Raw genomic sequence first — 23,263 nt, forward strand, 5'->3', positions numbered from 1 at the left:
TCTAAACAAACCTAGCGAGATAAATTACAAATAGACAAAATACATCATGACCAAGTGTGGTTTATTCTGGGACTGCAAGGGTAGTGTAACATGCGGAAATTAATCAGTGTAATGTATGATGATTGAAAGGATGAAACTAATATGATCATCTTAATATATACATAAAATGGAAGTCATACAATCCAATAACCATTCATGATTTTGAAATGAAAACTCTTAGTAAACTATGAATACAAAGAAGTTTCTGTAATCTGATTAAAATAGCTTTAAAAAACACCCTAGGCAAAATTTTAATGGTAAAATAACTAAAGTTTTCCCCTTACTATACTCTCTCACCTAAACTTTACAAATTTCCTACCACTTTCTTTTCTCCTCCCTTGTACTCTTTGACAACCTCCACTTTATCCCAGGGTAGAGACTGAGGTCCAAAATCAAAATGACACCTTATGTCACCCCCCCCCCAAATCAGGGGACACCAAAGTATTTTTCCTGATGAGTGTCTCAGTATGACCCAAGGTAAGATGAAGCTGGAAATGGGAGCAGGGTTAAGAGTATGCAGAGCTCAAAAGTGTCCCCCAGCCCCCTCACATTGGCTGTAACTCTGCTTCTGCAGATGGTAAAGCAGATTTGGCTGTTGTGTCACTGGTCTGGGTTACATCCTCAGTAAGGGCCCTCTCCAGACTGGCAGGCAGGGAGTGGATCAGTCTTTCTCGGAAGTCTTGGCCCACAAAGACGTAGAGCATTGGGTTGAGGCAGCTGTTGAAGAAGGCCAGGGAGCTCGTTGGATTAACAAAGACACGAAGGATTTTGTACTTACCCTCCAACAATCTCTCTTTGACCCAGACTGTGTTTAAAAGGGCAACCATTTGAAAGGGGAACCAACAGAGAAAGAAGGAAGCCACAACAGCAGTAAGGACCCGTAAGGGACGGCTGGATTGAATCATGCCTTTTTTGCGTATCTTGGCAGCAATGAGCCCATAGCAGATAGCAACGATGGACATTGGCATGCTGAAGCCAATGATGAACCGGATGATCCCTCTGGCCGTCAACATGGCGATGGTAAACTTCATCCTCTCTGCAGTACTGTTGCCCCAGGGTGCAAAGTTGAAAGTACAGTATGTATTCCCTGTTTCATCATTTTTTGTAGTCACAAAGATGAAAACTGGCAAAGTAAGGATTAGGGCAAGAATCCAGGGTACCATGATCACTTTTGTAGCCAGACTTACAGTACGGTGGTTCTGGGCCCAGACGGGATGCAGGACACAAATGCAGCGGTCCAGTGCGATGCAAGCAATGAGGAAAACACTCCCAAACAGGTTTATGTCCACCACAATGTGAACTGCCTTGCATAGGAACCAGCCAAAAGGCCACTGTTCTCTCAGGGCCTTTGAGACAATGAGGAATGGTAGGGTGGCAGTGAAGGAGAAGTCGGCTAAGGCAAGGTTCAGGTAACAGATCGTGGTGACTGTGCGTGCCATCCGGAATCCAGCCACCCAGATCACAAGCCCGTTGCCCAGGACGCCTAGGACAAAGGTGATCCCAAGCACCACCAATGATAGGATCCGCAGAACCGTGTAGCCAGCAGACTCATGGAGCATCTCCTGACTTCCATTCACAGGGATAGAGAGGTTGCGCTCCATCTTGCCCACACCTGAAACATTTCAACAATGGTCATGTCTCATCTGCAGAACCATCTGCCAGCATCCCTATTCGTGGCCACCATCAACCTCCAATAAGCTCCCACTCCAACCAGGACACCCACTCTCCTGAAACCTGTGGCCAGTCATACTATAAAATTGGCACTCCCTTGGCTATTACTTTGGGAGAGGATAGTTCTCCATATTCCCATAATTATTCAGATGTATTCCACCTGTTGGGCTGATTGCTTAGTCAAGAAGCTTCCTGTTCACTAGCAGAAAACTACACTGAGGGTATATAGATAAGAAAAAATTGGTGGGTAGACAATTTTGGCCTAGTGAGGGGAAACACTAGACTCAGTCAGTAGGTTCACCTCTCACCCATGATTCACCGCACAGATGCTGGCAAGCTCTGCAGCGATTTCCGCCCCAGGTTCTCCCAGACTCCCAGCTCCCACTACGAGAACCCTTCACCTGCTATTTGCTTAGTATTGAGGTTAAAGTTGTAGAATTTGGTTTGAGTGTGTAATTGAGGACCTTGAACTGTTACTGGTAATATGTAGTAATACTGTTACATCATGTGGATTCTGTGCTAGAGGAAGTCAGCAAAGGGGGCCCTATCTCTGCTTTCAACCTTCTGTTTTTCATTGCTTGATATGGATCTCTTCTCTGGGATGTGAAGAATTTTTGCCCGTTGCATAGCGTTAGTGTTCTGTGGGATAAAGAGTATGAGAGTAATAAAGTTTGTTAGTAGTAACTGTTGGGTTCTTGTCAGAGACCATGCACTGTGTTAATTGCTATATGTGGGGATCCAGTTTGATCTATGTAAGAATGCTATAATGCTCGTTATTTCTGGTTTTCATAAGAATAAACTGATGTTCAGAGCAGTTCTAGAAACTGCCCAAAGTCACTTAAGTAGTAAGTGGTAGAGGAAGGACTTTGACCCAGGTTAATCTGGCTTTCTCTGTTACACATTTGTGACAGACATTGCTGGTTGCCCCCAATCCATTCCCCTAGTCTCTTCTGCTGCCCAAACCATGGTTTTGTTTAGTTACTCATCCTTCTGAGAGGGTGTTCTTTCCTCTCTGTCTCTGGAGGCAAATTCTTTTTTTTTTTTTTTTTTTTAAATGATTTTTTATTGTATTATGTTAGTCACCATACAGTACATCCCCGGTTTCCGATGTAAGGCTCAATGATTCATTAGTTGTGTATAACACCCAGTGCACCATGCAATACGTGCCCTCCTTACTACCCATCACCGGTCTATCCCATTCCCCCACCCCCCTCCCCTCTGAAGTCCTCAGTTTGTTTCTCATAGTCCATAGTCTCTCATGTTTCATTCCCCCTTCTGATTACCCCCCCTTTCTTTATCCCTTTCTTCCCCTACCGATCATCCTAGTTCTTATGTTCCATAGATGAGAGAAATCATATGATAGTTGTCTTTCTCTGCTTGACTTATTTCACTTAGCATTATCTCCTCCAGTGCTGTCCATGTTGTAGCAAATGTTGAGAACTCGTTCTTTCTGATAGCTGAGTAATATTCCATTGTATATATGGACCACAACTTCTTAATCCAGTCATCTGTTGAAGGGCATCTCGGCTCCTTCCACAATTTAGCTATTGTGGACATTGCTGCTATGAACATTGGGGTGCATATGGCCCTTCTCTTCACTACGTCTGTATCTTTGGGGTAAATACCCAGTAGTGCAATGGCTGGATCATAGGGTAGCTCAATTTTTAACTTTTTAAGGGACCTCCACACTGTTTTCCAGAGTGGCTGTACCAACTTGCATTCCCACCAACAATGTAGGAGGGATCCCCTTTCTCCACATCCTCTCCAACAATTGTTGTTTCTTGCCTTGTCTATTTTTGCCATTCTAACTGGCGTAAGGTGGTATCTCAGTGTGGTTTTGATTTGAATTTCCTTGATGGCTAATGATTTTGAACATTTTTTCATGTGTCTGTTAGCCATTTGTATGTCTTCATTGGAAAAGTGTCTGTTCATATCTTCTGCCCATTTTTTGATTTGTTTATTTGTTTCTCGTGTATTGAGTTTGAGAAGTTCTTTGTAGATCTTGGATACCAGTCCTTTATCTGTAGTGTCATTTGCAAATATATTCTCCCATTCCGTGGGCTGCCTCTTAGTTTTTCTGACTGTTTCCTTGGATGTGCAGAAACTTTTAATCTTGATGAAGTCCCATAAATTCATTTTATCTTTTGTTTCTCTTGCCTTTGGGGATGTGTCATGAAAAAGGTTGCTTTGGCCGATGTCGTAGAGGTTGTTGCCTATGTTCTCTGGAGGCAAATTCTGATTAGTTTCACCCGTAGCTGGAATCCCCTTTGCTTTGCAAAGGCTTGCTTTGACAGTGGGCACATGACTAAATCCTAGACAGTAACACTGTGGGAAGATATCCAGGGGAGCTTCTAGGGATAGATTTGCTTGCTTTTAAGAATAAGACTCCCCCTTGGGGTGCCTGGGTGGCACAACGGTTAAGCGTCTGCCTTCGGCTCAGGGCGTGATCCTGGCGTTCCGGGATCGAGCCCCACATCAGGCTCCTCTGCTATGAGCCTGCTTCTTCCTCTCCCACTCCCCCTGCTTGTGTTCCCTCTCTCGCTGGCTGTCTCTATCTCTGTTGAATAAATAAATAAAATCTTTAAAAAAAAAAAAGAATAAGACTCCCCCTTAAAAAAAAAAAAAAGAATACAAATCCCCCCACCAAAAAAAAGAATAAGAATTCAAAAAAATGTAGTGTCTGCGTCTGGACCAGGTCACGTCTGTAACCACTGGCTCCACATTCAACCCAGAAGTCTGTGTGACTTGTGCCACATTAACAGATTTCCTCCTATTGTGATCTGTTAGCTGTATCAGAAATATCCAGGGTGGCTGGGGTGCCTGGCTGGCTCAGTCAGTAGAGCATGCAACTCTTGATCTTAGGCTTGTGAGTTCAAGCCCTACTTTGGGTGTAGAGATTACTTAAAATCTTAAAAAAAAAAAAATCCACGGCAGCTATTAATAATGCATATTCATGAACCCCACCCTGGAATCTCTTTGCATAAAAGTTAAGGTGGTCTTCTAAGGCCTCAAAAATTTGAGGATCATTTTACTCTGGGCTAGTCAGCCTCCTTAAGAGAAATTGCAATTACTGAGCACCTTTTCACATTTAATACTCATGATAATACTGCAAGGTGTCGGGGCGCCTGGGTGGCTCTGTTAAGTGTCCAGCTCTTGATTTTGGTGCAGGTCATGATCTCAGGGTGATGGCATGGAGCACCACGTCAGGTTCCACGCTTAGCAGGGAGTCTGCTTCAGATTCTCTCTCTCTCTCTCTTCCTCTTCCTCTCCCCTCACGTCTCTCTAAAATGAATAAATAGGGACACCTGGGTGTTTCAGTCAGGTTGAGTGTCTAAGTCTTTCGGCTCAGATTGTGATTTCAGGGTCATAAAATTGAGCCCCACATCAGGCCGCGTGCTCAGGGAGGAGTCTGCTTGAGATTCTCTGTCCTCTCCCTCTGCCCCTCCCACCCATGGTCTTTCTCTCTCTCTCTAAAATAAATAAGTAAATCTTTAAAAAATAATAATAGGGTGGGGGAATGGGGTAATTGGTTATGGGCATTAAGGAGGGCACTCGATGTGGTGAGCACTGGGTGTTATATGCAACGGATGAATCACTAAATTCAACCCCGAAACTAATAATATACTATAGGTTAACTAAGCTGAATTTAAGTAAAATTAAAACTAAAATAATAATAATAATAATAATAATAATAATAATATTGCAAGGTGTCTGTTATCATCCTTCTTTTATCAAGGGGAAACCATGGCCCAGAGGTTTCAGTAGTTTGTTCAGCATCATGCCCAACTAGTCAGCAGAGGCAGCAAGTTTTAAAAACTGGATTTAACCAATTCCAGAGCCACTGCCTTTGCCAGTCTAAAATGCTGCTTTTTAAAGGAGTTCCCCCAAGATTACCTGGAAGTGATCTCCATCCCTCCGGTCCTTCTTCCTGTCTTTACCAGTCACTTCCCAGCGGGCCTCTATGGCACATCGCTTGATGTGTAGTGCAGGTTCTCGACCTTGGCACCATTGACATTTGGGGCTGGATAATTCTTAGTTTTGGAAGACTGTCCTGTGCATTGTGGAATGTTTAGCAGCATCCCTGACCCCTGTCTACTCAATGCTAGAGGCAGCTGCGCCGCCAGTTTTGACATCCAAAAGTGCCTACAGACATTGTCAAATGTCCCCTGGGTTGGGGGGGGATCACTCCCAGTTGAGAGTCACTGTTACCAGTGTGAAAAGTGCTAGGCTCTGGAGGGAGGTCAGTCTGTGTTCTACTCTTCATCTGACACCTGCCCAAGGAGTTCTTAGTGCCGTCTCTTTGACCTTCAGTTTGCTCCTTTGCAGAATGGAGGCGGTTTTATGGTGCAGACTGATTTTCAGGTGAGGATTAATTAAGAGTGGACATGGAAGTGTTTGAGGCTGGACCAAGTGAGTCTTTAATAGATGGAAACTCTCAGTCTTCACCAGGCTCTATGCTGTGTGCTGGGGTTCAGTCCCGGGCCATGCATTGTGGAAGCTCAAGTTCAGGTCAAGACCAGTGCTCGTAACGGTAGTAGCTAGTACTTAGGAATATTTTCCATATGTCAAGAGCTCCTTTAGCCCTCGCCACAACCCTCACATATGAGCATTTGAGCTCAGCCAGACAGATTCCACCAGAATTGTCCCCTCAATTCTCTGCCACCCACCATTCTGCCTTAACAGAGTAAAGTTCTCTCTACACACTCACTAAGCACCCTGTGAGGCGCTCAGAAAATATGGTATGTTCAGTGATCCACAGATCTTGGTTTAAAAATGCTGCTACAACACGGAAGGACAATTGTGCAATGACAGGAGGGGAAAGGCCAGTGAGGCAAAGTTGTACATTATGGGCCCACCCTAGTTGCGGTGTGGGAGACGGGACCTGTGAACCGCACACGATACGACTGTGGATTATGAGGGCTCCTGTTTGGTGAGCCCCTCGAATGTGCCAGTCACTGTCCATTTTATAATCTCCAATTACAACAACCTTGCTATGGGATAAGAAGAGGAAACCACGGCTCTGGCAGGGGAGGTGACTTGCCCAGTGAGTGTTACAACTATTAGGGGCACAACTGAATTTATGACCAGATTTCAGATGGCAACTCAGTATTTCTGTGTTAGCTTATTCTACTTCTCTACCATATTTGCACTTCCAACTTTTGCTTTTTTTTTTTTCCTCCAAGTTTTGAAATAACTTCAGTTCTTTTCTCCTTCCTGCTTTTACCTGGCATCTCCCCTTCTCGTCCCCTCTCTCAGCAGATGCCTTTGCCTGATATTGTAATGGGAAAATGGTAACCATGAGAACTTTTTAGCCTGCCCTGCCCCAAACCTTCCAATCCACCTGCACCTGTCGTAGCGAGTAAAGAGTTCTCTTTCATCCCAGCAGCTACCCTCCCATGTTTGCTCCCTCTCTACTTCACCTTCTGGAGAAATTTCTTCCTGCATTATCCCCTTTCTTTTCTCCCAAAGACAAAAACCCAAGATTTTCTTTCTACTAGGTTATTCTCACAATTCCATAAATGTGACCGTATCTCCTCCCTTTAAAAGAAACCATCCTGGGGCGCCTGGCTATTCGCTCAGTGGGTAGAGCATCTCAGAGTCGTGAGTTCAAGCTCCACATTGGGCATTGAGCTTACTTTAAAAAATAAATTAAAAAAAAAAGAAAAAGAAACCATCCTTGGCCCATAGTCCTTTCCAGCTTCAGCCCTATTTCTCTCAAGAGAATTCTTTCTGTGAAGAGGATTCATAGCCAAACTTTAGAAGGGAGCCTCTCCACTCCTCACCTCACATTTTCTCCTAAACATACTCCAGACTGACTTTGCTGCTCACCGCTCCACAGAATGTGCTCTCCTCAGGGATACCTGTGGCCTTCTCCTTGCCCACTCCAGTGGTCCCTTTTCAGTCCTCATCCTGATACCTCAGTGACAGAGGACCCACGGACCCCTCCCTCCTTCTTAAGACATTTTTCTTATGCCTTGAGATGATCAAATGTATCCACAGCACACTCTTGGTTGATATTATAGCTCAGTTGGCCACCTCTTCTCAGTCCAATTTACTAGGTTTTTCTCCTCTAAATTTAACTTTTTTTATTTTTAAAGATTTTTTTAAAAGGTTTTATTTATTTATTTAGAGAGAAAGCACACTTGTGCATGAGCAGGGGGAGGGGCAGAAGGAGAGGGAGAGAGAGAATCCCAAGCAGACTCCACACTGAACACGGAGCCCAACGCGGGGCTCAATCTCACAACCCTGAGATCATGACCTGAGCTGAAATCAAGAGTTGGATGCTTGACCGACTGAGCCACCCAGGTGCCTCTGAAAGATTTTATTTTTAAGATTTTATTTTAAGATTTCTCCACACCCAACATGGGGCTCGAACTTACAACCTTGAGATCAAGAGTCACACACTCCACTGACTGAGCCTGCCAGGCGCCCCCTCTAAGTTTAAATGTTAGGGCATCTCTGGGCTTATACCCCTTCCATGCACTATACAGAGTCTTTCCATAGTAATATCCAGTCTCATGGCTTATAATACCACATTGATAACTCCTTTTTTTTTTAAGTTTTATTTATTTAAGTACTCTCTCTACCCAACATGGGGCTCGAACTCACAACCTTGAGATCAAGAGTCACATGCTCCACTGACTGAGCTGGCCAGACACCCCCTCTAAGTTTAACTTTAAATGTTAGGGTGTCTCTGGGCTTATACCTGCTCCCTTCCATCCTCTATACGTAGTCTTTCCATAGTATCATCCAGTCTCATGGCTTATAACACCACATTGATAACTCCTTTTTTTTTTTTTTTAGTTTTATTTATTTAAGTAATCTCTACACCCAACGTGGGGCTCGAACTCACAACCCGGAGGTCAAGAGTTCCATGCTCCGCTGACTGAGCCAGCCAGGTGCCCCGGTACCAATAGCCACCTGACTTCTTGACATCTCCCTGTGGGAATCCCATAGGCATTCCAAACCTGACATTACCCAAACCAAACTCTTACTATCCCATCCTCCCAAATCTGCCTCTCTCCTAGTATTCCATATCTGTTTGGATTAAACACTCAGCTGTTAAAGCTCCAAATCTAAAATGGATCCTTGATGCCTTTCCCTTATCACCCAACCCAATCCAAGCCTATCGATTCTGTCTGCAAAGCAACTAAATCCACACCCAGAATCATTCCCATCCCCACTGCCCTTGTCCATGGCTCCTCGGCTGGCCTGCATATTTGCACTGACCTTGCAAATAGCTTCTTCCTGCTTCAAATGTCTCCCCTGCCACTACCCCCCCAGAAATCCATCTTCAGACAATAGCCAAATGATCTTTTAAAAACACAGAACACGACATTCTGCTCAGCATCCTCCAGTGGTTTCCAAACTCCGACTTCCAAACTCAAGCTTACTGAGCACTCTTGGATCTTCCCCATCTATCCTTTTGTGACCCAATTTCCAAAGTGTGGGAGAGTCCCCACACCAACAAACAACTCTTGGACACCAGTAGGTGTCCAAGAATTCAACTCAATTCTCACATTATCAGACTCGCAGGTTTAAGGTTCAGTCCTAAAAGGTGCCCACCTGCCCCTGGGGCAATTCAGACACTAGTTACAAGCCCAGGGTACCTGTGCTTCTGACTGGCTGTAAATCAGAGGTTCCCACAACTGCTTCCGATTAATAAACAGATTAGTAAATAAACAGATTCAATTAATCTGTTGCAGTGGCTCACAGAACCCAGAGAAATATTTTACTTACTAGATCATCAGTTTATTAAAGGATACAACTCAGGAACAGCAGATGAAAGAGATGCTGGGGCCAGGTATGAGGAAAGGATGTGGCACTTCCATGTCCTCTCCAGGTAGCTGCCTTCCCCACATCTCCACATGTTTTCACCAACCCAGAAGCTCTCCGAAGCCCATCCTTTTGGGTTTTTATGGAGGCTTCATTACATAGGCATGGTTGATTAACTCATTCACCATTGGATATGAACTCAGTCTCCACCACTTCTTTCCCTGGAGGTCAGGGGGTCGAGACTGAAAGTTCCAGCCATCCAATCACATGGTTGGTCCCCATCCTTAGGTGCTTTCCAGAAGTCACCTCCTTAACACAACAAAAGATACCTCAATTGCTCAGGAAATTCCCAGGGTTTTAGGAGCTCTGTGCCAGAAACAGGACCAAAACCGGGTGTATATTTCTAATTATATATCACAACATCACACTCAGTCATACTCCATACACTCTGATCTTGCACAATGTGCTCCTTCCAAATTGAATTCCTTCAATTCCTTCAATTCCTTGAATATGCCAAGCTCATCGCCATCTCAGGGCTTCTGCCTCCTCTGTTCCTTCTGCCTACGATGCTCTTTCAAGCTTCCCACGTTTGGCTCTTATCAAATATTCATTCTCAGCTTAGTAATTACATCTTCAGAGGCCCCACCTGGCCCACAATGCAGAGCAGCTAATCCAGGCACAGTTTATCCTACCAGATATTTTTGTGTATGTATCTATTCTTTCATTTTCTGTTCTAAATATCCTCCACATTGGAGCACCTGGGTGGCTCAGTCGGTTAAGCATCTGCCTTTGGCTCGGGTTATGATCCCGGGGTCCTGGCGTCAAGCCCCAAACTAGGCTCTCTGCTCAGCAGGGAGGTCGTTTCTCCCTCTTCCCCTGCCCCTCCTCCTGATCGTGCTCTCTCTCATGCGGTCTCAAATAAATTAAAAAAAATATTTAAAATAAATAGCGAGATAAATAAATAAATAAATATCCTCCACAGTAGTATATATGCTAGAAGACTACCAAATTCTTTAGGTGCTAAAACTCTAGAGTAATGCTGTCGAATAGAAACGTACACGTGGGGGCGCCTGGGTGGCGCAGTCGTTAAGCGTCTGCCTTCGGCTCAGGGCGTGATCCCGGCGTTGAGGGATCGAGTCCCACATCGGGCTCCTCAGCCGGGAGCCTGCTTCTTCCTCTCCCTCTCCCCTGTTGTGTTCCCTCTCTCACTGGCTGTCTCTCTGTCACATAAATAAATAAAATCTTAAAAAAAAAAAAAAAAAGAATCTCAAGGATCCTGAGGAGCCAAAACAATTAAAAAAAAAAAAAAAGAATCATACACGTGAGCCACATGTGAGGCTTACCATTCTTTCATGTTTTGTTTTGTTTTAACATTTTATTTATTTGACAGAGAGAGAGAGAGACAGCCAGCGAGAGAGGGAACACAAACAGGGGGAGTGGGAGAGGAAGAAGCAGGCTCCCAGTGGAGGAGCCTGATGTGGGGTTCGATCCCAGGACCCCGGGATCATGCCCTGAGCCGAAGGCAGACGCTTAACAACTGAGCCACCCAGGCGCCCCTTACCATTCTTTCTACAAAGTAGAAGAAATCGATTGTGATAACATATTAATTTTAATAATATATTGTATGTAACCCAACATATCAAAAAGAATATTCATTGGAACATGGAACCAATATAAGAATTATCAATCAGCAGGGCGCCTGGGTGGCTCAGTCGTTAAGCGTCTGCCTTTGGCTGGGGTCATGATCCCAAGGTCCTGGGATCAATCCCTGCATCGGGCTCCCTGCTCCGCTGGAGCCTGCTTCTTCCTCTCCCACTCCCCCTGCTTGTGTTCCCTCTCTCACTGACTGTCTCTCTCTCTGTCAAATAAATAAGTAAAATCTTTAAAAAAAAAAAAAAAAGAATTATCAATCAGCTATTTTATATCCTTTTTCCATGCTAACTCTTTGAATATACTAAACGAATCCTACACTTAGAGCACAGCTCAGCGAGAGCTCAATTACTATATGTGGCAAGTGGATTCTATATTGGACAATCCAGCTCTGAAGGTTTAGGAGGTATCTGCCACCTAGCAGATGTTCAAATAACAATTTTCGAAATTGTTAGGCCCCAACTTACCACCAGCTAAGATCCTTTTTCTGTTGCTAGTTCCCGCTTCCTGCAGAGTGACTCAGGGTAGGCAGATGTTTTATTGGACAAGGTCGGGGAGGGGTGGTGGAGCTGGAACCAATCAGGTGACAGAAACCCAGGGCTTTTTGCAATTTCCAGAAAGCACCCTGGATATGTTGTCAGTGTACTCTCCTTAGAGACTGAAGTCTGAATGTTCCCCTCACCTCCAGCCTACTGTGGGAGACAGGAATTCAGCCCTCTAAATGTCAAGGGTCGGGGCGCCTGGGTGGCACAGCGGTTAAGCGTCTGCCTTCGGCTCAGGGCGTGATCCTGGCGTTATGGGATCGAGCCCCACATCAGGCTCCTCCGTTATGAGCCTGCTTCTTCCTCTCCCACTCCCCCTGCTTGCGTTCCCTCTCTCGCTGGCTGTCTCTATCTCTGTCAAATAAATAAATAAAAAATAAAAAAATTAAAAATAAATGTCAAGGGTCAAGGAGTGTAGGTGTCCAGGCCCTTTCTCCTTCGGAGATTCAGGAAAATGAAGGAAACAATTACTGAGGTGAGGAGAACTCGAGACAAGCAATACAAAGTGGTAGATGATGGTTAAGCCAAAACTCGTTTCTCTCCTCACACAGCACTTCTGACACCAAATGTGTAGTAAAGGGCTCAATCCCACAAGACCGCCCCCATTTCAGATGCTACTTGCAAGACCCAGGTTGTCACTTACACCTGACGGACCAGCTATAAATCAGGGATCCCTGGGACCCCCTCCTCAGGTTCAGTAGTTTGCTAGAGTGGCTCGACAAACTCAGGAAGGCAATTTGCTTTTGTTTACCAGTTTATTTTAAAGGATTCAAGACCAGCAGAAGCCAGCATCCATCATGTCAGTTCTGATGAAAAATGAACAGTAGAGTTCTTATCACCCCCAGGCATGGCTGGACCAGCCAGGAACCTGTAGGAAGGCAACCCCGCGAGCTTACAAGTAGTTAATTAGCACTACCCTAAAGGTATAATCACCAGATGTACTTCATGAAATCTCTAACCTAAAGAATAAAGATATTCTTCAGATTCTCAGTCTCTTGAGTTGGAAAAGACCTCCAGGGGACCAGATACAATGGCACCATAGCACCTGCTAACATTATCTCATGGGCCTCCAGTCAGCGGCATCCACCTTCTCAGGAGACCCCTGCCCCAAATTTTACCCATTGTTTTATTTTAAAGATTTGTTAGAGAGAGAGAGCACAAGCAAGGTTGGAGAGGGAGAAAAAGAATCTCAAGCAGACTCCCCACAGAGGGAGGAGCCTGACTCGGGGCTCGATCCTGTGACCCTGAGATCATGACGTGAGCCAAAATCAAGAGTAGGACACTTAACCGACTGAGCCACCCAGGGGCCCCAAATTTTGCCCTTTAAAACCCCTGACTTGCAAGGCATCAGGGCATTTGGGGCTAATGAGCATTAGCCCCGCATTCTCCTGAGCGGTGCCACACCAATAAATAGCCCTGCTCTCTCCTCTGCCAAAGCTCAATGTCCGTTTTTACTGGCTTGTGCACGGGAGGCGGACAAACTCATTTGGTTCGGTTACAGGGCCGGATGAAGAGATGCCTAGGGCAAGGTACGAGGAAGGCGGAGTGCACACTTTCCCCGCCCTTTCTGAGGGCTCCACCCTCCCAACACCTTAATGTGTTCGCTAGCCTGGAAGCTCGTCAAATCTTCTCCGTCAGGAGTTTTTACAGAGCTTAATTTTCAGCCCCCTCCCATCTCCCCTTCCTGAAGTCAGTGTATGGGGCTGAAAGTCCCAAACTTTAATCACCTGGTCTTTCAGCCCCCCTTAAGTCACCTCATTAGCATAAACTCTGGTGTGATCAGAAAGAGCTCCCTAGGTATAACAAAATACACTTTTATCACTCAGGAAATTCCTAGGGTTTTAGGAGCCTGTGCCAGGAACCAGGGACAAAGACCAAATATATTTCTTAACAAAACACAGTCGCGCTAAACACAACGGTAGGGGCACCTGGGTGGCTCAGTTGGTTGAGCGTCCTGTTTTTGATTTTGGCTCAGGTCGTGATCTCAGGGTCACGAGACAGAGCCCCACATCAGGCTCCATGTTCAGCACAGTCTGCTTGAGATTCTCGCTCCCTCTCCCTCTGCCCCTCCTGCCTCTGCTTTAGATAGATAGATAGATAGATAGATAGATAGATAGATAGATAGATAAAATCTTTTTTAAAAAATGGACAGAGGGGGGCGCCTGGGTGGCACAGCGGTTAAGCATCTGCCTTCGGCTCAGGGCGTGATCCCGGTGTTATGGGATCGAGCCCCACATCAGGCTCCTCCGCTATGAGCCTGCTTCTTCCTCTCCCACTCCTCCTGCTTGTGTTCCCTCACTCGCTGGCTGTGTCTATCTCTGTCAAATAAATAAATAAAATCTTTAAAATAAATAAATAAATAAAATGGGCAGAGGACCTGAATAAACATTTCTCCGAAGAAGCCGTACAGATGGCCAACAGACGCATGGGAAGATGCTCGCTCAACATCACTTATCATCAGGAAGATGCAAATCAAAACCTCAATGAGATACGACCTCACACCTATCAAAATGGCTAGAATCAAAAAGGCAAGAAATAACAAGTATGGTGAGGATGTGGAGAAAAAGGAGCGCTGATGTTGGTGGGAATATAAATTGGTACAGCCACTGTCAGAAACAGTATAGAGGTTCCTCAAAAAGTCAAAAATAGAAATACTACATGATTCGGTAATTCCACTACTGGATATTTATCCAAAGAAAACAAAAACAATTAGTGTTTAATTCTTTTTTAATTAAAAAGATAAATGCACCCTTATGTTTATTGCAGCAGTATTTACAATAGCCAAGATATGGAAGCAACTAAAGTGTACATTGATAGGTGAATGGATAAAGAAGAGGTGGTATACGTATATAATGGGATATTACTCAGCCATAAGAATGCGATCTTGCCATTTGCAACAACATGGATGGATCCAGAGGGTATTATGCTAAGTGAAATGTCAGAATGACATTTACATATGATTTCACTTCTATGTGGAATATTTAAAAACAAATGAACAAACAAAAAAGCAGAAACTGTATTCCATAAATGCAGACGAACTGGTGGCTGCCAGAGGGGAAGGAGTAGGGATGGGCAGAATGGGTGAAGGGAAGTGGGAGGTACAGTCTTACAGTTATGGAATGAGTAAGTCATGGGGGTGAAAGGTACAGCACAGGAAATTAGTCAGTGATATGTAATAGCGTTGTACGAGGACAGATGGTAGCCACACTTGTGGTGAGCTTGGTATAATGTATACAGTTGTTGAATTGCTATTTTTTACACCTAAAACTAATGTAACATTGTGTGTCAACTATACTTCAATTAAAAAAATAGGAAAAATGAAAAACCATTTAGGCAAGAGGGGGACTTGTCAGATGTGTGCTTCAGAAAAAAAAATTGTCCTAGAGTCCTGCAAAGGGATAGATTTGAGAATGCTCCCAGTTGAAGGCAGAGACCTTAGAGTGGAGGATGTAGCAAAAGATTAAAGGGAAGTTGAAGAGCTGCCCAGGGCAGGTCTAGGGTCCCAGAGAGGAGGTATGGTTGGGGAGAGGTGTCCGGGCTCAGGAGACTGGGCTCGGAGACTGGACAGTCATGTGGAGTAAAGAAGAAGAAGGGCTCTTCATGAATCCCACAGGTTTTGAGTTCCTGTTACTATTGCTAAGCCACTCCAAACATAGCAATGTTAAACAACCATTTTATTATGCTCATGGATTATGTGTTAATTAGGAATTAGAACAAGGCACAGAGGAGATGCTTCTTTCTGCTCCCAAAGACTCAAAAGTTTGGGAGTGACTTGAAAGTTGGAGATTGAAGTTACCTGACGGCTCCTTCATCCACATGTCTGGTACCTGGGTGGGAATGACTCCAATACTGAGGCCCTACATAAGGCCTTTCCAGCATGGTGGTCTCAGCGTAATCAGAGTTCTTGCATGATGGCCGCCTTCCTCCAGAACAAGTGTCCCAGGAAAACCAGTAGAAGCTTCATGGCCTTTTCTGACCTCGTGTCCGATGTTGTGCAGTGTCATTTCTACCACATTCCTTTGGTCAAAGTAGTCCCAATCCCACCCAGATTCAAGGCGAGAGGGCGCAGACCCTACCTTTCAGTGGGAGAAGTGTCAAAGAATTTTGTGGCTATTTTCTTTAAAATCACCAGGGTAATTTGGTGCATTTGGGGGCCATCGCTGAGATGGAATTCCATGAGAAGAAGCAGAGTATATCAGTATGCTAGGGCTGCCTTAACAAAATACTACAGACTGGGCAGTTTAGACAACAGAAACTTATTTTCTCACAGTTCTGGAGGCTAGAAGTCCAAGATCAAGGTGTCAGCCGGGCTGTTTTTGTTCGTTTTTGTTTTTTGTTTTTTCTGAAGCCTCTCTCCTTGGCTTGTAGATGGATGTCTGTCTTCTGTGTGCGTCCATACCTTCATTTCCTCTTCTTCTAAGGACACCAGTCAGATTGGGTCAGGGCCAAAGGCCCTATCTCCAAATACAGTCACGTTCTGAGGTAGTGGGATTAGGCCTTCAACGTATGAATCTTGGAGGGACACAATTCCTTCCATCACGCAAAGTTGTCAGAGAAGGTAATGAGATCAAATTCTGGAAATGGGCCTGAAGGGACAAATGAACCCAGGATGATGTGCCTGGAATTCAAGAGCAAGGTCTGAGCTGGAGGCAGGGATTTGGGGATTATTAATGAGGTGTGGTTGAAGCCTGAAGTGTGGATAGGTTCACCCAGAGAGAATGTAAAACATGAGAGGAAGAGATTCTTTTCTGATTACTAGCATATGGTAATATGTATTACACAAGAATCCCTGCGAACTAATGATAATTCATGCCAACTAACTAATCCATACTAATCCAGGATAACTGCACCAGTTATCTTACTGGTTTTGCTCAAACATGTCCTTTGTGAGCGTTAGTATCCTTAATTCACAGATGGGGTGGCTGAGGTGAACTTTCAGGAAAGTTCAAACAGAGGTCAAATCCAGCCCCCCATCTATTTTTGATTGGCTCATGAGCCAAGAATGGTTTTTATATTTTTTAATGGCTGAAGAAAATCAAAAGAATAATATTGTGTCAAGTAAAAATTACATACAATTCCAATTTCAGTGTCCTTAAATAAAGTTTTATGGGCACACAGCCATGCTCATCATTTACATATTGTCAATGGCTGTATTCGTGCTATAACAGCAAGGTTGAGTAGTTGTGATGGAGACACTATGGCCTGCAAAACATAAAATATTTACTGCTGTGGCCCTTTACAGAAAATGTCAGCCAGTCCGTGGGTTGGATGGCTTGACCAGTTGCAGAACTAGTCAGTGGTAAATTTGAGTTTCCATCCCAGGCAATCTGGCTTCACTGTCTCAGGCACTGTGATTTACTCAAAGATTTTGCTGGTCACAGAGGCCATTTCAGGTATCAGTTACCACAAGGGTCAGGGATTTTTGCAACATAGGCAGGAACTTGTCCCACCAAGGCCAAGCTCAATATCATTTCCCCTTTGGCCTTACACAGATTAGACAATGGGGACACTCAGGAATCAGAGTCCTGTTGAGAATTTCCTTTATTTCACCTTAGTCACTTTGCCTCTGTCCATTTTGCAAATCCTGGTGTGTTAATCATGGGCCATTTGGTAGCAAAGAACAAAATCCTCATATGTTTTAGTAAAGAGGGCTTATGGGAAACATGCAGGGCATCCAAGAAGCCTGGTTTCAGGAAGAACACGAGACTTCCAAAGACCTGGAAATTTGTATGGGAGTTACTCTCTGTGGGGTCTTATGTCTCTTATCTTTTCTCAGCACCTGAGCCCTTCTCCTCTATGAATAGTAGTGCCCTCTGCTATTCTCTTCACTTTAATTCCCAGTAAGACTATGACTTCCTTTTGACTCTTGGTTACATCCACACTTGTTACCCTTCCTCCCTTGGGAACCTTCTAACATGTGTCTTTTATGTATGACTCCAAAGAAATTTCTATTAAACACAGATCTGAACATGCCCTACTTCTGATTAAAAATCTTCAGTGATTTCCCATTTCATCCTCATCCTCCTGGCTTGGGATACTGTGTGTGAAGTTAGGAGCTGTGGCAGCTATCTTGCAGCCATTAGGTGGCAATCTACAGGAAGAAAGCCACCAAACTGGGGACGATAAACTAGGAGGATTAAAATAAATGTGGTTCTTGATGATATTATTCAGACAGAACCTAACCTAGTACTCTCCATTTCCAAATTCTTGTAAAGTAGACCATAAATGTTGTGTTGGTTTCAGGCGTTGTTAGGTATAATTGCAAATTGTAAATCACTTATAATTGAAAGCACCCTAATTGATTCAGGGCCTTGGAAATAATGTTTTTAGGATTACTCTCTTTACTCTTCTCGGGAGACCAGAACTTAGAACTATCCGGAACAAACACCACAGTCTGTGGAAAGTCCAGGTGGGAAATGTATCTGTAGGGGTTGCAGACCTCGACAAGGGCACATCAGAATGATGGGGTCAAGAAACCCTTTGGAGTGAGTTATAGAGAAATACAAGGTGAAGAAATAAATATAGTGAACATACGCTCTTCCTTCAGGATGTTTTGCTCTGAAAGAGCCAAGAATTTGTTGGAAACTAAAGAAGGACATGGAATCAAGGAAAAAATATTTATAAGATAAGAGGTTCTAGACCATAGTGGGGTGCTGAAGGGAATGATGGAGTAGAGAGAAAATATTGTTGCTACAGGACAAAGGGGAAAAGTGAAGGAGGGAAGTTCTTGAGAGAGTGGGTGGGGGGCGAGATTCAGAAGACAAGTAGAAGGCCAGGTCTTGGGCAGGGTTGCTTGCTTGGTGGTCATGGAGGCAAAAGCAGAGAACAGTGGCACAGGAGCAGACAGGATGGTGGAGTTGGTGGCGTACAAAGCAAGGGCATCAGCTGTGAGTGGGCATGACAGAGGAGGTTCGGAGCATTAAGGACAAAGCAGAGGGCCAAAGTAATTATTATGGACCACGGGGAAATGAAGGTGATAGGGAAGCAGAAGCCTCCCAGAGCAGTGATTCCTGGTCTCCACATGACCAGACTGGTGCTGGATGTTCCATGGGACCCATCAACAGGACTCAGCTCTGCCTCCTCAAAACTGCGACCTTAAACCTTAGGCAGCCGCCTCCCCTCTCCAAGGCAGAGTTCCTTCTGGCATTTGGTGATGATGCTTAGCCCGTTTGGAGCTTGCTGAGCTGAGAGGCAGGAAGAGTGGGGATGCAGCAGGGCGATGGCCCCGGAGATGGGTCTCAATAAATGGGAGCCACCGTGATTTGTACTGGTTGCACATAACAGGCTTCCTGCCCACCCTCCAACCATGGTGGAGTAAGAGTTGCACAGTGTGTCCCCTCCTGTCATTGCAGAATCTTCCTTATTCATTGCTTTAAAATGATTGCCTTAAAGATTCTTGAGGACAAACAGCCCTCAGGGTGTTTCTGTGGTTAGTTGGGGCGGGTGGGGGGGGGGAGTTACTTCTCAGACTGTAGGGCATCAAAGTTCCATAGAAACATGAGCCATGTATGTAACTTTAAATGGTCTGGTAGGTACTTTGAAAAAGTAAGAAGAAACAAGTGAGGGGCGCCTGGGTGGCTCAGTCGGTTAAGCGTCTGCCTTCTGCTTGGGTCATGATCCCGGAGTCCTGGGATGGAGCAGAGTGGGGCTCCCTGCTAAGCGGAGAGTCTGCTTCTCCCTTTCCCTCTGCCCCCCACTCGTGTGTGCGCGCTCTCTCTCTCTCAAATAAATAAGTAAAATCTTTTTTAAAAAAGAAGAAACAGGCGATGTTAATTTTTTAGAAAATATTTTACTTAATCTCCCAGAGCCAAATAATTGTCATTTCAATATGTAGTCAGTATAAAAATTATTAATGAGATATTTCACGTTATTTTTTAACATTCTAAGTCTTTGAAATCTGATGGGTGTTTTTACTCGTACAGTCCAGCTCAAATAAGACTAACCATGTTTCAGGGGCTCAGAATACAGGGGGTGAGTGGCAGCTGCACTACACAGCTTGGGTGCAGAGGCCGGATGGCAGAGCGGGAGTGGAAGGAGACCTTGGCTGGAATTGGACAGCCTGAGCTGCTGGGTGACCGCAAGCAGTTAACCTAACTGCTGTAAGTCTCAGGTTCCTCAGCTGCAAAATAACTGTAAAAAGCAAACATTATTCAGTGCATACGGTGTGTCAAGCACTGGCTCAGGCTGTATGGTATTAACCTATTTCATTCTCCAACAACCATTTGAGGAAGGCTGCTGCGAAGTTTAGAAGGGAAGTAGAGCTCTTGGCAGGAGTCCCGCATGTATTTTGCACAGCCCCTCTAGCTAACTCTCATCCCTGGCATGTATCTGGATGGTAATTCCTACCATGCTCTTCTTCATCCCCAAGAGAACTGAGTGCACACAATGGGTGGAGAAGGGCGCCCCATCTATCTGGCCAGGAGAACCACAGAGACAAGAGTCTGACTTCCTCTAGCACGGAATCCACAAGACACAATGCTTGATGACACATTGTCTGTTATCACTCACAGATCCATTTTGCCTAGCTTTGAAACCCAACCAAATATTGTGCCTGACCTCTCACCATGGCAGAGGAAAGGGGGGGCTCTCATGCCCCTGAAGAGAGACAGGGCAGGATCTGAGATGGGCAAGTTGCGTCTTGTAGCCCTCAGGCAGAGTCATGGGAGGAAGAAAGTCTTAGTTCATGTCTGTCCAACTGTGAGTCACTGGAGCTGTCTCTCATCCATCAACCATCAGCCTGATGTCTGTACACCTTTTTTTTTTCTTGCGTTTTAAAAATTGTGGTAAAATACACATAATATTTACCATTTTAAGTACATAAGTTAGTGGCATTAAGCAGATTTATATTGCACCACCATCACCACTCCCTAGTTCCAGAACTTTCTCATCACCCCAAACAGAAACTCTGTACCCATCAAACAGTAATTCCCCATTCCCCAGCCCCTGGCAACCTGAATCTGCATTCTGATGGAATTTGCCGGTTCTGGACATTTCATCAACATGGAATCATATAATATGTGACCTTTTATGTATTGCTTCTTTCTCTTTTTGAGGTTCATGTTATAGCAAACGCAGGGCTTTGTTCCTTTTTATGGCTGAGTAATATTCCACCGTGTGGAGGGACCACACTTTGTCTCTCCATCCATCCATTATGGATCTTTGGCTTGTTTCCTTCCACCTTCTGGCTGCTGTGAAGAGTGCTACCATGACCATCTGTGCACGTTTTTGTTAGAGTTCTTGTTTTCTCTGTATACCTTTTGCCCAATCTTTTCTCTCTGAGGGCAAGGACCTTATCTTTAGCTAAGCGATCTTGCTGGTAGGTGACTTGCGGGACTTGTGGGAGCGTCTGTGATAGTGTGATTTATAATAAGAAATACATATTTGATCTTCACCCTTGTTTCTGGCATAAAGCTCCCAAATCTCTTGGAATTCCCTGTGATGGGAGTGATGAAGGTGTTTGTTGTTATGTTAATGAGGTGCCTTTTGAAAAGCATCTAGGATGGGGGCCAGTCACACCAGAGAAGCCAACTTTCAGTACCCCCCCCCCATCCGCCACCTCTGCGGTGGGGAGAGGGGCTGGAGATTGAGTTCAGTCACTAATGACCAAAGATTTAATCAGTCATGACTATGTAATGAAGCTTCCATTAAAATCCAAAAGGCTGGGTTTTGGAGAGCTTACAGTTTGGGGAACCAGAATGCTTCCAGATGCCACCATGCTTAGCCCCAAACTCCATGGGGACAGAAACTCCTTTGATTGGGACCTCGCCCTATGTTTCAACTTCATCTGGGTGTTGATTCATATCCTTTTTTTTTTTTAAAGATTTATTTATTTATTTATTTATTTATTTATTTATTTGAGACGGAGAGAGCAGAGTGAGAACGTGAGGCGGGGGAGGAGCAGAGGGAGAGAGGGAGAAGCAGGCTCTCCATTGAGCAGGGAGCCTGATGTGGGGCTCAATCCCAGGACCCTGGGATCATGACCTGAGCCGAAGGCAGATACTTAACTGACTAAGCCATGTGGGTGCCCCGATTCATATCCTTTAATGTCCTTGGCAATAAACTGGTAATCTAGTGAGTAAACAGGTTTCCCGAGCTCTGTGAACTACTCTAGCAAATTATTCAAACCCAACGAGGGGGTCATGGGAACCTGATTTATAGCCTATCGGTCAGAAGCAGGTGACAATTTGGACTTGCAACTGGCATCCGAAGTGGGGGGGGGCAATCCTGTGGGACTGAGCCCCCAGTCTGTGGGGTCTGACTCTAGCTCAGGGTAGTGTTGGAATTGCATTAAATTGTAGGACACCCAGCTGGTGTCAAAGAATTTCTTGGTGAAACGAGGTTCAAAATCAGCCAATCCTTACTTTCCTCTTCCTTGACCCACTCCTTGTCATGGCGGCTGTGCATCCAGCCCCGAGTCTAAATTATAACTAGATTATAAGGGCACCTTGGTGGTTCAGATGGCTAAGCACCTGCCTTCGGCCCAGATCATGATCCCAGGGTCCTGGGATTGAGCCCTGCATGGGGCTCCCTGCTCGGCGGGGAGCCTGCTTCTCCCTCTCCTTCTACTGCTCCCTCTGCTTGTGCTCTCTGGCTCTCTCTGTCAAGTAAGTAAATACAATCTTTTAAAAAATTAATTTAATTTTAATCCATTTAAATCTAAATAGCTCCATGTGGCTAGCGGCCATGAGCTTGGCTCTGTAGCTCTCGTATGACTAAGGGTCCTTCTCCCCACCACACTCTGAGCTCATCAAGGCGGTTGTGAGTCCCATTTGCGTCGTGTTCTGGCCACAGAGCCTGGCATGTGCGGGCTCCAGGGAATATGAAGGAGTGAGTACCCTCATGTTCTCCTCTTTGCCTTTGTATTCCCAAATTTCTCTCTGCTTTTGACAAATATATTTGTGAGATAGCCACTGGTGTTTTCTGATAACCCTTCAAACCTCAGGGAGACGTGTATGTCTTCAGCCCAGATCACAGATCAACCCTAACGTGCAGGGGCCAGCGGACAGTAGGAGCCTGGGGGTGAGGGGCTTGGGTGTTTAGACTCCCAGGAGGCTTTGGCTCAGCCACAGATGGTGCCAACACAGGCATCACATCCTTGACTGTTTGGAAATCAGGAGAGACGCTGGTTCCTGTTACTCAAGCAGCACCTGATCCACTTCTCCTTCTGGTCCCTCAGCTCTGCTCCTTTAGAAATCATGGAAGATTGAGAAATTTTGCCTCATCAGAAGACAGATCTGTGAAGGGTAGAGAACAGAGAACCTCAGCTTTAGGGCAACTGAGGGAGTGCTGGGGACTCAGACTCCTGGCACCGAGGACTTCATGGCTTTGAGCCTCTGCCTTCCCACTTGTAATGTGGGTCTGTTAACAGTCCCTCTGTAGAGGATCGTCTGCACAAGGAAGACAGACAGAGAATATTCACACAACAAAATGCTTCTCTACAGGAGCGAGAATGAGCCAATCATGACGTACACAGCTCTGGGTGAATCTCACAGACATAATGTTGAACAAAAGAAGCCAGGCGCTAGCGGTGCCTGCTGGCTCAGTTGGTTGAGCGTCTGACTCTTGATTTCAGCTCAGGTGATGAG

At 45.0% G+C, this 23,263-nt stretch overlaps 1 protein-coding gene across 1 annotated transcript; it reads right to left on the reverse strand.

Annotated features, from left to right (window-relative positions):
* Window positions 1-257: 257 nt before the first annotated feature.
* Window positions 258-11,643, reverse strand: FPR2 (formyl peptide receptor 2). Its single transcript, XM_026488262.4, has 2 exons — window positions 11,604-11,643; window positions 258-1,651 (listed from the first exon to the last, which is right to left on the reverse strand). The coding sequence occupies exon 2, from the start codon at window positions 1,638-1,640 to the stop codon at window positions 585-587; it is 1,056 nt and encodes a 351-aa protein (XP_026344047.1). The 5' UTR covers window positions 1,641-1,651; window positions 11,604-11,643; the 3' UTR covers window positions 258-584.
* Between the last annotated feature and the right edge of the window lie 11,620 nt (window positions 11,644-23,263).

The sequence above is a fragment of the Ursus arctos genome, unplaced genomic scaffold (genome assembly GCF_023065955.2).
Source record: "Ursus arctos isolate Adak ecotype North America unplaced genomic scaffold, UrsArc2.0 scaffold_19, whole genome shotgun sequence".
Classification (NCBI taxonomy): domain Eukaryota; kingdom Metazoa; phylum Chordata; class Mammalia; order Carnivora; family Ursidae; genus Ursus; species Ursus arctos.